A 13,033-nucleotide genomic window follows, 5' to 3' on the forward strand; every position below is an offset into this window, starting at 1 on the left:
CTATTGCTGCATATTGGATAGCTTACAACCAACATGCAAATCCTTCAATGGTCATTTGAGGCTGATTCCAAAAGACAGTACGTTCTAATAGACTTTTGTGTTAAAATGCTCAACTAGAGTGATTCAATTAACTTCTTTACAGCTGCTATTTAAAAAGCTTGGTATATACAGTTTATAAAAATTGTATTTGGGGCAAACTATTTTCATAGCTTACATGTCTGGAGTTTGTTTCTGGATTAAAGTTAGGGATGTGGCCTGGCCAAGCAGCCAGTTAGCCTTCACCTTCGCTAATTCAGTCACTGAACTGGATTCCTCAACCATGTTTGAGGTGTTGGTGGGTTTTGAGAGAATTCTGAGTAGGATTATCATTAAAAAAAAAAGGATACAGTTGGGATACAAGCTATAACTTACTTGCTGTGAGGTACAGCTTGTCCAAGAAGTTATAGTTTAATTTTGGTCAGTTTTAGGGGCGTTATACTTGTACACTTTAGGTTTGCTTGCTAATCAAGCTAGCTTTTGCTGATAATTTAGCCCTCCAAATATGTTCTGACTCAGAAAAAAACAACATATATGAACATCTGACGTTGGAATCTTTTAACGTGACACACTGAGCATGTTTATTAAAATAATTGTGTGGTCTGAGCACGGCACAACCAAGACCAGAACCTCATGTTGGACTTTAGCACAAGTGTAGATTAAGCTAACATGAGGCTGCAGTGGAGCTATGCCATCTTTGGACAGGAGGAATGATTGCAACTCATAACGCTTTCAGTGTTCACATTTCATGTGACTGCTTTGACAAAACTTTCCAAGCTTAGTGCCTATTAGGATTATCTGATATATCAAGATGACCCACAGCCACTTTCCTAGAATGATAAAGCATTAACATGTAAAGTCTAATGCTAGTTGTCTCTTTACAAACTGGGATTAATAGCAGCATATGCCAAAGCTGTCGATGCAGTCCTTTGAGACAAGCTTTTTTTTTTTTTTTAAATAGTTCAGAAACAGAAATGAAGAAAAAAACCTCACTTTGGTCTGCTGGAACCAAAGTCACAAGTAGTATCTTATTTTAGAAGACAAAGGGTGATCTGTCAAATCACATTCTTCACCTCCAGACTGGAAAATTTGATGATGTTGCTTGTCATGCAGATGTTCTGACCCAATACGCCCAGACAGACTTTAAATTTATTTAAGAAAAGAAAATCTATAAAAGCTCAACGTGTCATACAAAAAAATGCATATAAGACATTTTTTTCTGATTATTTTTTTCTTATGAAAGCTGCTTTGGTAACAACATAGTCACGACATCGGTCAATCTCCCTTACTTAGCCTGGGCGCTGAAGGGGACCCCTTCCCTGTTATCTCAATGGCGGTTTTTTTTGTCTTTTTTTGTTGTTTTTTCCTTCGGCGTCTTCCTTTTGCTTCTAAAATCTAAATGAATGGATCTAGTTACACCGGAGTGGGCTTTGTTTGCGTTCTGCCGGAGCGTCGTCTTCACATCAGATGCAACGCCTGCTGCGAGACGTTTGTCATAAAGATGTCCGCGCTGTGAAAGACAGTGCTATTGTGCTGAGTGCTGATAGAGTGGAGACCTTGGATGCTGAGCCGACTGCGTTGGGGCCTGAAAAAGGTGTTGAAAAGAAAAAGGCTGTTAGTCTATGAGAGAAATAAGTTTTTTTTCCCACCTTTTTCTTTTTAAAGAGACATCTCTTCAACCTGCTTTAGCAATTAAGAGCTGATAAAAATATCAAAAACATGTTCTCATCTTACTCCTTGAGCAGCAGAGTGAGGCACAGAAAGGACTCTAAATAGAGTACTTTACTTTACATACTTTTTGGTGTCACGTAGAAGCTGTAATTAGGGCTGCTCGATTATGGCAAAAATGATAATCACGATTATTTTCACTGAAATTGAGATCACGATTATTTGACGATATTTATTTAACCCTTTAAGACCTACCATAGAACCAAGTCCACCAGAGCTTATATTTTTTTTTTTTACATGCTGTAGTGCCATTTGTGGGAGCATTTCAAGTTGCTATACATCAATACAACGGTTATAGCCCATATTTTAATAATATGTATGCATTAAGTCCATAGTAATTACATAAATTGCAAAAAAGTGCAATAAACTACAAAAAAAATTGAAAATCGCTTTTGTTTTGTTTACATATATTTCTACTTGGAGAAATTTAAGAGGCTTATCCCTCAAAACTTTAAATACAATAAAGTTGCAAAAAATAGTTTACAACAACAGGAAATTTATTTTGAGTGTCTTCATAGTTTTATTTTGGAGATACACCAATTTTTATATACTGCAGGAAAAACAAAAAACAATCCTATGATGCAAATTTGCAAAGAAAACAGCATGTGCATCATTTCACTGTGGGAAGTGTTACGAACAGCTGATGGATCGGCAAAGCGTGTTTCTGGAATATTATGTTTTTGTTCCTGCAAGCGCTTTTTATGCAATTTTTGCAAAGCTATATGTGGAACGAAACCGTGACCGAGGACAAGCTGATGGCATCAGATGTAAGTACAACTCCTCCGGTTTCATATGCAAAACAAATTATTGCGCTAGCTTACACGGTTCAGGTTCTACAGGGATTTAACAGTAGTTACGCAAAACGGAGCGTGCAGCTCTGACCGGCTTTAAAGGGTTAACAATGACTTTAAAAAAATAATATAAAATAGTGTGCAACACCACTGAAGTTTTTTTTTAAACTCTCTTTTCAACCAACGGCAGTCACTCTCCAAATAACTTCTGCTTAGCTTTCAGAGCTTCCCTCGGGTCCTCTTAATCAGCGTCTCCAACCTTTTTTGCGCCACGGACCGGTTTATGCCCGACAATATTTTCACGGACCGGCCTTTAAGGTGTCGCGGATAAATTAGGGAGGGGCTAATAATCGGCTCAGTCATTTTTAATGATCGTTGAAAGCCCAGATCGTAATCGTGATTAAAATTCGATTAATTGAGCAGCCCTAGCTGTAATTACACAAATGTCAAATGCAGAACATTATTTCCCCAGTCTCTGTCGCTTTGGAGCAGCTAATCTGTTCTGCCAAGACAGCAGCAGGGGAGGGGATTATTCAGCTCAGCCACGAGGGAGACACTAACTAGCTCTCCACTGACCTGGTATCCTTGGGATGGTGATCTGCCTGCTACTGCTGCCTTCCCCTCCCTCACCAAATGGCTTTATCTGGATAATATAATCCTCGTCAGTAGGAAGCGCCAGCTCTACAGAGGTGGTGTTTGTTTCCATGATGCTGGGGCGACTGTGTCGATTCTTCTTGTACAGCACCTGAAGAAGACGAGATCGAATTATGGCAGCGTGGCACGGGACAGAATTTTCTAACAAAACAAGGCGTCTGGGTGCTTACTTTGTAACCAGTGACCTCTGACTCGTTCTCCAGGGCTTTGACCTGCTCCCAGTTCAGTATAATCTTGGAGTTCGACGTGTTCCACACCACTTTACCCGGTGGCTGACTGGGTGCTGGGAGAGCAAAAACACATCATTTACCTTAAAATGATAGCTGAGCAGTGGCACACTGATCAGATGGGTGTACTGTGAAGCAACTGTAACATAGCCAGCCTTTGTTTGTGCTAGCTGGTTCTATAAAACCTAAAATCCCAGTAAAGAGTTAATGGGATTCGCACTCTGCACAGGAATGTACTGCGAGGTTGGAGATTGAGAAAAACTCTTCTGCAACTTCAAACCAGACAGACAGAATGGGATTAGAACCCACGCTGTCTGCATCACGCTCTGTGCTTATACAAAAGGTGACCCAGCAAATAGTCTTTAAAAAGGTGTTGAAGATGACTTCAAAACAAAATGAAGATTTGGTTAACTCACTGAGGTAACCATTGTTGATGACCCCAATCAACTAAGTCTATGTCTAATCCTAGGCAGTAAGAAAAGTCATATTGGTTTTTTTTTTGTTTTGTTTTAATAAAATTGTCCTCTCAAGCTTTGGAAATAAGAGAACAAAGAAAATAACCATTCTATTTCACACTCATCGGAAACTGTTCACATTCAAAAAAAGTCAATTTGGCATGTCGGAGCCACAGGTTCTTTAGAAAGGATAAACTATTTCCATATTGTTTCTATCCATAGCACAAACCACTGCTGTGCAATGTGTACAAAGATGTGCTTTAACTTTGTAATTCTCAAAGCTTGTAAAATTAAGTTCAAACTGAGGGTTATCTTCCAATTTACACAGAGTATAAAACTTCTTCAAGAGTCTGAGCTGTCACTTGAGAAAGCATCATGGCAAAAACAAAAGAAATCCATTTAGACTTGTTGACGCTCGTAAAGCCAGAGGGAGAAGTATCATCAAGAAATTCTAAAAGATTTAAAAGATTCTAGAAAGGAAATTAGTGAGCGATGTGTCTAAAGACCATAGAATAACTGCCAAAACAGCAGTGAATGACTTTGCCAAGTAAGAAGATGACAATCACTAGAGCTCTGCACAGGAATGCACTCGAGGTTGGAGATCGAGAAAAACTCTTCTGCAACTTTAAACCAGACAATATGATGAGGAAAACATGAAAAACGATGATGCATACTGGAAGCACATCTTTTTCTCAGATGAGATGAAACTAACTAATAACTCTGCCGTCTTTTGCACATATGCATACACTCTATGACAGCTGGAACAAGCTCAAACCCCCTGGCAACCATGAACTGCAGTAAGCAGTTGCATAACTGATGCATGCATGGAATGAACAATTTTTTCAATAAAGAAGAAAATACTGATTTCATATTGGCAATACTAAATCAGTGTCCTTTGTGTACCTGGGGTCTCTTCACGATCATTTTGCAAAACAATCAAATGTGACATGGAAAAAAAAAAAAAACACAAACAAATGTGTTTGTTTGTTGAAATAATGTCGAGGGTGATATAGACATCTACCAGACTTTCACGTCTGAGCTAACATGATCCCAATTTTATGGCTGTGTATCATTTTGATGCATATTTAGACCTCTAATCAGCAGAAAATTGCTCAGTGGTAACCAGTTGAAATAATCTGTATATCCCTAAAAGAGCCTAATGTGCTGATTCTAGCTGATATTTAACTGAAACTCTGAAGATAATCTACTCTGGACTGGCCTATATGATCAGTGAAAGTTACTATAGAGATCTATTCAGGTTAAAATAGGCCACCTTTTATCTGAGTTTAGTCCCAATATAACTCAGCCAGCCATTAATCTCTTGCAGGCTCTAATTTGATCCCATACTTACGTGGCTTTTTGGTGGTAACGTTGACGGTGGTGCTGGGAGGACCTGTTCCTGCAGTGTTATACGCCCTCACTGAGACGTAATATGCGGTGCTGCCTTTCACCCCGCGGATAATAGTAGATGTTTGATTTCCTACAGTCCTTTGCACGCTGGCCGTGTCTTCCCTTTCACTTCTACTCCAGTACCTCAGCTGAAAAGCAACAAGGTAGAACCGCAGACGTGAATGCAGAAAACACGATGGACACCTTAAAAGCTTTCTGTTACACCCTGTCAGTGAGGTGCAAACTGGAAACAGGGAGATGTGAACTCAACTGGATGGAAGCTGTGAGCGGTCTGAAAACAAGCTTTAGCAGCATGCCACCTTGTGCGCCTTGTGAACTGTGTTCCTCCGTTGTGCCGGGCAGATGTGTGTTCTGTTTAAGTTTTGTTTGTACAGATTGAGGTCAAATGTGCAAAAGTGGGGAAACAAAAAAATAAATAAATAAAAAAAAGTGAAAGAATCCATAAAAATCCCCTGCCATCAATGTCCACTGATAACAGATTTTCTTTGTCACCCTGCTTGTCAGGGCTGAAACAGCGGGCATGCTTGACAGCACAAATATAATTTGCCTTTCCTCAAAGGAATGGTTTGCTGAGGGCCTGCTCCTCTGTTGCTTTTGAGCGGTCAACAATTTATAATTCTGGCATTTTACGCAGTCCGACAACGAAAACGTCTTCGTCCACATCTTGGATTTCAACAGTGAGCAGAATTAAAATGACAAGAACTGACGGAGAAAGTCTGCAGAGCCACTGCTTGCTATGTTGTGTGGATTAGAAGCTAAGCATTCTATCCCTTGGAGTATTGCATCAGCACGCTAATCAGGGTGGTTACAGTACTTAGGTAAGCAACAAGAGAAACACAACCAAACCCACAGGCCTGGGACTCGGCTGGACCATTATGCAGGCAGCGAGCTATTATCTCGTACGCCCAAGGTGCATAAGTCTCGAACACTCATCAATAATAGAAGACAACAAGATTGTACAGCATTAGCTGGCATGTGTGCGCACACACGCATACAAACAGGAAATGCATCCAGGGGAAAACTCACACAAACAAGGTATTTCATCAGAGCTCACCTCGTAGCCCAGCACTCTCTTCTTGTTGGCGTTCCAGGGCAGAGCTTTCCACGAAACTTCAATCTCAGATGCAGAGAGGCTCTTGGCGCGGACCCTGGTGGGCGCTCGGCCAGGCTCTGGAGTTAATGTGTAAAGACTGGTTTTAGAAGTTGCACTGCGCTTTGATGACCCCTCAAAGAGAGAACATCAAAAAAGTTTCAAAGCGGCTTCTTTTTATTAGAACAACAGAGGGAGGAAAGTATGCTGAAGACGCCTGCGAGTGCTGATAGAAGAAGGCTGCCTGCGAGATTGCTGCTGCCATTTAAAGAAAGGAGGACTGACTCAGTCTTTTAGTGATGAATCACTGCTAGCTAGACATGCAGATCTACTCCAAATCATACACACCTTCCTCAGCAGAGTAGATAGTGGTAACAGGTCCAAATGGCCCTTCTCCCAGGTTGTTGTAAACCCCAACCTTGACTTGGAAAGGGGAGAAGGGCTGAATGCTCTCATTTTTAAAGACGTATCTGGATGCTTCAGCGGAGGGTACGGCTGCCTGCATCCAGCCTGTGGCGCCGTGGGGTCGAAAAGCCACCACATAGCCAAAGCCCGGTCCGTTCTGCAGCTCTTCCGGAACAGGCTGCAGGAAAACAACACTGTGTGAGCACTTGCAAAAGAAAGGGAAATAAACACACTGCAACTCTGTCTTTATATTTTATTTTTTAACTACAGTTGCCATGTGAGGATGCGATGAAATATGGTCAGACACGAGGCTTTCAGTTTTTTAGGCAATGCTTGTCTTCAAATAAAACATGCTGAACACACAAAAACTATAAGTAGACACATCCATTACACAGTACAAAGCACTCAGCATGATAACATAGCCGTAGCCGTGGTCATGCTTCAGATATTTATAGCTCCATTATTCTAGTGAATAAACCAAACCTCTTCACTCTGGTCTACTAAAAGATACATAGAGCACATCTTTTTTTTTTGTCTGGAGAGAAGTGGGGTCTACTGTTTTGATAAAACTTGTTAAAACTGCTAGAATAAGTGTTTATGGTCTCCAGACATTCAGAATGACCACCCAAAGCTTTTAAAGGTTCTTGAAAAAACAAAAAAACAGTACTAATCGGACAGAAACAAACACACTTGAATACGCTGTGGTGTCCCTCAGGGATTTATTCTTGAGCACTCTTTGTTTTCAACTTTTTGTTATTATTTTACTATTATCATAGCAAAACTGCATCTTCTCTCATGTTTGCTGATTTTTCTCTGCAGTTATTAGAGGTAACCTCTAAATACAACAAATGGTTTTTATATTATGCAGTTTTTCTTACTTCTAAAAAAGTGTGAAAAACCTTTTAGAATTTAATTCGGGTTTAGTGAGTTTGGCATTGTAACTAATGGTGGGTTCGGGGTCAGCTGTAGCAGATATGAAAAAAATGAAACTTTAAAGCCTATTCTGTACACAGCGTTTGCTACTGATATTGCCTAAGCATTTGTACATTTATGAGGTGAAAAGTATCAGTCCTAGAGTAATGTTTTGTCTTTTCATTCAAAATAAATAGATGAGAGTTGAAAAAAAAAACTATTTATTTATATAATTATTTCACCAGTTTGCCAAGGTTTGGATGAAGACCCAACTGTGACCCTGAGATGAGAGGAAGTTAGTTAAGATGTTCAGAAACAAGCCAGAAACAACCAAAGCTCAAGCTGCCATGAGCTAGAACCTGCTGAAAGTGTCACTGTCCATTGTGAACTAAGTTTTACATCGCTATGGACTGAGAGGTTGCTCACTAAGAAATAAGTCGAGCTCTATCTGAAATGAACTAAATTGGCTACCAAAAACATCTGGTCAAGGTCCAACTGAAACATTTAAGCAAATATATGTGGGGTCTATGTATATATCTGAAGCCGTATGTATACTTTTGACTCTGCATAGTTTAGAGAAAATCCAAGAGAAATTCAAACGTGAGCATCCAATTCTTATTTTGTAAAAATCATTAGTAATACATGCTGCGTTCCACCCTGGAAAAAACAACAGTCCAAAGAAATCATTCAAAGTCTTCTGTTTCATACTAAAGTAAACTAAACTCTTGGCTGGCTATGTTTGCTGACCAATATAGAGTTGTGTGTGTCATTGACGCAGACCTTCATTCATATCTTGAGCTGTATTCTAGGCCCCGGGTTGCAGCCATGCGAATAGAAATGTCTGCTGTTACCCTGGGGGAGAGACGCCTTTTCTTAATTTCTTAAAGGAATAGTTATGAACAACCTGCTGCCCCTGCTTTTGTGTGAAAACACAACGGCATAAAGAACTTCAGGGGCTGAGGCAAAACAGGGGCTTCGCTTAGCAGAAGTTACCTTTTAACCACACTTGTGCATACTGAAACATCAACAGTGAAATGGTTCACAGCAGGAGCTGATGATTCTGAGCAGCAGCTTGAACAAATATACGTTTTTGGAGTCGGGCTGATATGCGGGGGGCCTTGTAGAAATAAGAAAAGAAAGAGAACGAAAAAGGAAAAATAAAGAAAAGAGGAGAAAAGTGAGAAAATAATCACAGAAAAAAGCCGGAACTTCGAAGGAACAACTGAGTTTAATTATCTTATTGAAACCTCAAAAGCATTTTTCTCTCCCCCAGGGTGACAGCAGCAGTTATTGCCTTTCTGTTCTTAAAAATGAAATGCCATACATTAAGCAGTTCAGCTGTTATTAATGAAACAGAGGCCTACATCCACAGAGAATAATGACGTCTGGCTGCCTCCTCCAAGGGTGAGGGGGTCTTGAGCAAGCTTGCTTACCTCCCATGTGATGACTAATTCGGAGCGACTGCCACCGCCTCCGCTCACATTAGCTGGTGTGACCTTCGGAGCTAAAGGAAGAAGACAGATCAGCTTAGCTGGGTTGACTTCACATGACACTGCAAAGGCACATGTAATAATGCTCCTTCCAGCAAATCCTAAATTGCTAAGAGAGGTAAGTGTGTGACAAGCCTGAACTTCAGCATTCAGATACATCAGCAAACTTCCCATCTCTGAGACGAAAAGGGAACACGTAAAGAATCTAAACTTGTTAAACTGCTAAAAGAAGCTTTTAGAGATGTTTTGCAATTTGAATGAGACTTTCATTTTCTTTTGAGGCAGTAATGATATCCAGCACACTGACTGTATATTCAAGGTTTTTGTATTTTATTTTCCTAAGATATTTATCAGCATTTCTAAATTTATTGGACACGTGTGTAGAGAGAAGTGTGTAGAGGGAACGACACGGAGCAAATGTCTTGCCTATTGGGACTCAAACCGGGAGCTCCTGGGAGCATTTTTTGGTATGCGCTCCACCTATCAGGACAGCCTATTGGTTGACATTTTACAAAATATGCTTATACCCTTTACTTGTCAAAGGTTACTTGAAAAAATTAATCCCAAAAACGGAAAAAAAACTGAACTAAAGACAGAAGTTGTGAAAAAACTCTGTGCAGATGTAAGAAGATCTAACAGAACCAGTCAAGTTGACTAATGAACATATGCTTGACTGAAAACAAAAAGTCCATCTCGGGTGGGAATTACGTGGTGGAAATAAGCAGGAACCAAGGCTGAACATTGAAGCCAACATACTACAAGTAGCAAGAACTGCAGTTCCTCTCATGGCCACTTGAGCCTGGCTCCAAAAGCGTGCTCATCCCCATTGACTCCCATGTTGAAATGCCCAACTTAACAGTGTTAAAAAGCATCTTTACAGCCAACCACAAAAAAGATTCTGGCATCTATGGATAGTTTCATAACAAATTTATGGCGGCTGATCACCCATCTGGAAACTGGAGTTGGGGTGTGGCCACTTTGACAGATGCTGTGACACCAACACATTCTCACTCTCGAGGCGTAATATTTTACGCTAGGTGACAAATCATCAACATATTACGCTTCCGGGCACCCAACACATCCCTAAATGACGAGATCGGAAAAATGAGGAAATATGAGAACGGTTTGGAATCAATCTACACATGTTCGTTCATTTTATTAAAATCGCTTTGGAAAACACTATTTAATGTCATTAAAGTGGGGTGGCTGTAGCTCAGGTGGCAGAGCAGGTCAGCCACTAATCAGAAGATCAGTGGTTCGATCCCAGGCTGCATCCTGGCTGCATGCCAAATATCCTTGGGCAAGATACTAACCCCATGTTTGCCTGCTGGTGGTGGTCAGAGGGCCCGGTGGCGCCAGTGTCTGGCAGCCTCGCCTCTGTCAGTGCGCCCCAGGGCAGCTGTGGCTACAACATAGCTTGCCATTGCCAGTGTGTGAATGTGTGTGTGTATGGGTGAATGACTGAATGTAGTGTAAAGCGCTTTGGGGTCCTTAGGGACTGAGTAAAGCGCTATACAAATGCAGGCCATTTACCATTAAAGTGCTGGTTCAGGTTAGGGCTGGAATACATGGCTGGAACGTGTATTACCACGGGAGCATCATTCTACTAGATTTTATCCATAACCCGGCGCTACCATAAGAACACGGAAGGTCACCTTTTGCGTTCCTCAGGAATGCCGCGTGACGTGGAGTGATTCTCCCCTTGAGTTTCTCATGCAACCAAGCTTGCTAGTGTTAGCTGATAACTTCACTTATGTATTGACAGAGCAAGGCTAACGGTTTCCCTTCCTCCAGCATTAATAAACATTTTGGGAACAGTATTTCCAAAAAAAGTATTCAGAAAGTTGGGTAAATGATATGTATACTGGTCAGTTTTGAAAACAGATTCAGTACGTACATGTTCCTTTTGTCCTTGCTTGTTTGGATGGCTTGCTGGGCTCGCCAGTCCCGATGGAGTTGCTCGCAAGGACTCGAAACTCATACTCTACCCAAGGGCTCAGGTCTATTACTGTAGCTGTCAGCCGGGTGCCCCGTACCACCTCAGGAACTGGCAGAAAACACACAGTGCCCTCTTCAGTTTCAACACATGAATGTGTGTGGCTGTGTGTTCTTGGAGTGTCTCAGCTAAGCATCAGTAGCATGCTATCCTCCAGGCTAACAGACATGGTAGTTACACAGCACATTTCCAATACCACACAAGGACGCATAAGGATTTTTAAAAAATGCACATAAACACATACAGTGGGGCAAAAAAGTATTTAGTCAGCCACCGATTGTGCAAGTTCCCCCACCTAAAATGATGACAGAGGTCAGTAATTTGCACCAGAGGTACACTTCAACTGTGAGAGACAGAATGTGAAAAATAAATCCATGAATCCACATGGTAGGATTTGTAAAGAATTTATTCGTAAATCAGGGTGGAAAATAAGTATTTGGTCAATAACAAAAATACAACTCAATACTTTGTAACATAACCTTTGTTGGCAATAACAGAGGTCAAACGTTTACTATAGGTCTTTACCAGGTTTGCACACACAGTAGCTGGTATTTTGGCCCATTCCTCCATGCAGATCTTCTCGAGAGCAGTGATGTTTTGGGGCTGTCGCCGAGCAACACGGACTTTCAACTCCCGCCACAGATTTTCTATGGGGTTGAGGTCTGGAGACTGGCTAGGCCACTCCAGGACTTTCAAATGCTTCTTACGGAGCCACTCCTTTGTTGCCCGGGCGGTGTGTTTTGGATCATTGTCATGTTGGAAGACCCAGCCTCGTTTCATCTTCAAAGTTCTCACTGATGGAAGGAGGTTTTGGCTCAAAATCTCACGATGCACGGCCCCATTCATTCTGTCCTTAACACGGATCAGTCGTCCTGTCCCCTTGGCAGAAAAACAGCCCCATAGCATGATGTTTCCACCCCCATGCTTCACAGTAGGTATGGTGTTCTTGGGATGCAACTCAGTATTCTTCTTCCTCCAAACACGACAAGTTGAGTTTATACCAAAAAGTTCTACTTTGGTTTCATCTGACCACATGACATTCTCCCAATCCTCTGCTGTATCATCCATGTGCTCTCTGGCAAACTTCAGACGGGCCTGGACATGCACTGGCTTCAGCAGCGGAACACGTCTGGCACTGCGGGATTTGATTCCCTGCCGTTGTAGTGTGTTACTGATGGTGACCTTTGTTACTTTGGTCCCAGCTCTCTGCAGGTCATTCACCAGGTCCCCCCGTGTGGTTCTGGGATCTTTGCTCACCGTTCTCATGATCATTTTGACCCCACGGGATGAGATCTTGCGTGGAGCCCCAGATCGAGGGAGATTATCAGTGGTCTTGTATGTCTTCCATTTTCTGATGATTGCTCCCACAGTTGATTTTTTCACACCAAGCTGCTTGCCTATTGTAGATTCACTCTTCCCAGTCTGGTGCAGGTCTACAATACTTTTCCTGGTGTCCTTCGAAAGCTCTTTGGTCTTGGCCATGGCGGAGTTTGGAGTCTGACTGTTTGAGGCTGTGGACAGGTGTCTTTTATACAGATGATGAGTTCAAACAGGTGCCATTCATACAGGTAACGAGTGGGGGACAGAAAAGCTTCTTACAGAAGACGTTACAGGTCTGTGAGAGCCAGAGATTTTCCTTGTTTGAGGTGACCAAATACTTATTTTCCACCCTAATTTATGAATAAATTCTTTACAAATCCTACCATGTGAATTCATGGATTTTTTTTTCACATTCTGTCTCTCACAGTTGAAGTGTACCTCTGGTGCAAATTACTGACCTCTGTCATCATTTTAAGTGGGGGAACTTGCACAATCGGTGGCTGACTAAATACTTTTTTG

At 41.5% G+C, this 13,033-nt stretch overlaps 1 protein-coding gene across 1 annotated transcript in view; it reads right to left on the minus strand.

The window, feature by feature from the left end:
- Nucleotides 1-1,529: 1,529 nt before the first annotated feature.
- Nucleotides 1,530-13,033, minus strand: part of cntn4 (contactin 4) — a 194,909-nt gene continuing 183,405 nt past the window's right edge. Inside the window, exons 15-22 of the mRNA XM_085353001.1 lie at nucleotides 11,096-11,245; nucleotides 9,142-9,212; nucleotides 6,740-6,974; nucleotides 6,356-6,471; nucleotides 5,243-5,429; nucleotides 3,380-3,492; nucleotides 3,132-3,300; nucleotides 1,530-1,621 (exon numbers count right to left, since the gene is read on the minus strand). Coding sequence (XP_085209127.1) covers nucleotides 1,530-1,621; nucleotides 3,132-3,300; nucleotides 3,380-3,492; nucleotides 5,243-5,429; nucleotides 6,356-6,471; nucleotides 6,740-6,974; nucleotides 9,142-9,212; nucleotides 11,096-11,245 — 1,133 coding nt within the window. The remainder of the gene's footprint in view (nucleotides 1,622-3,131; nucleotides 3,301-3,379; nucleotides 3,493-5,242; nucleotides 5,430-6,355; nucleotides 6,472-6,739; nucleotides 6,975-9,141; nucleotides 9,213-11,095; nucleotides 11,246-13,033) is intronic.

This window comes from Diplotaxodon limnothrissa, linkage group LG5 (assembly GCF_057381915.1).
Source record: "Diplotaxodon limnothrissa isolate DT_005_m linkage group LG5, D_limnothrissa_male_GT1.1, whole genome shotgun sequence".
Taxonomy (NCBI): domain Eukaryota; kingdom Metazoa; phylum Chordata; class Actinopteri; order Cichliformes; family Cichlidae; genus Diplotaxodon; species Diplotaxodon limnothrissa.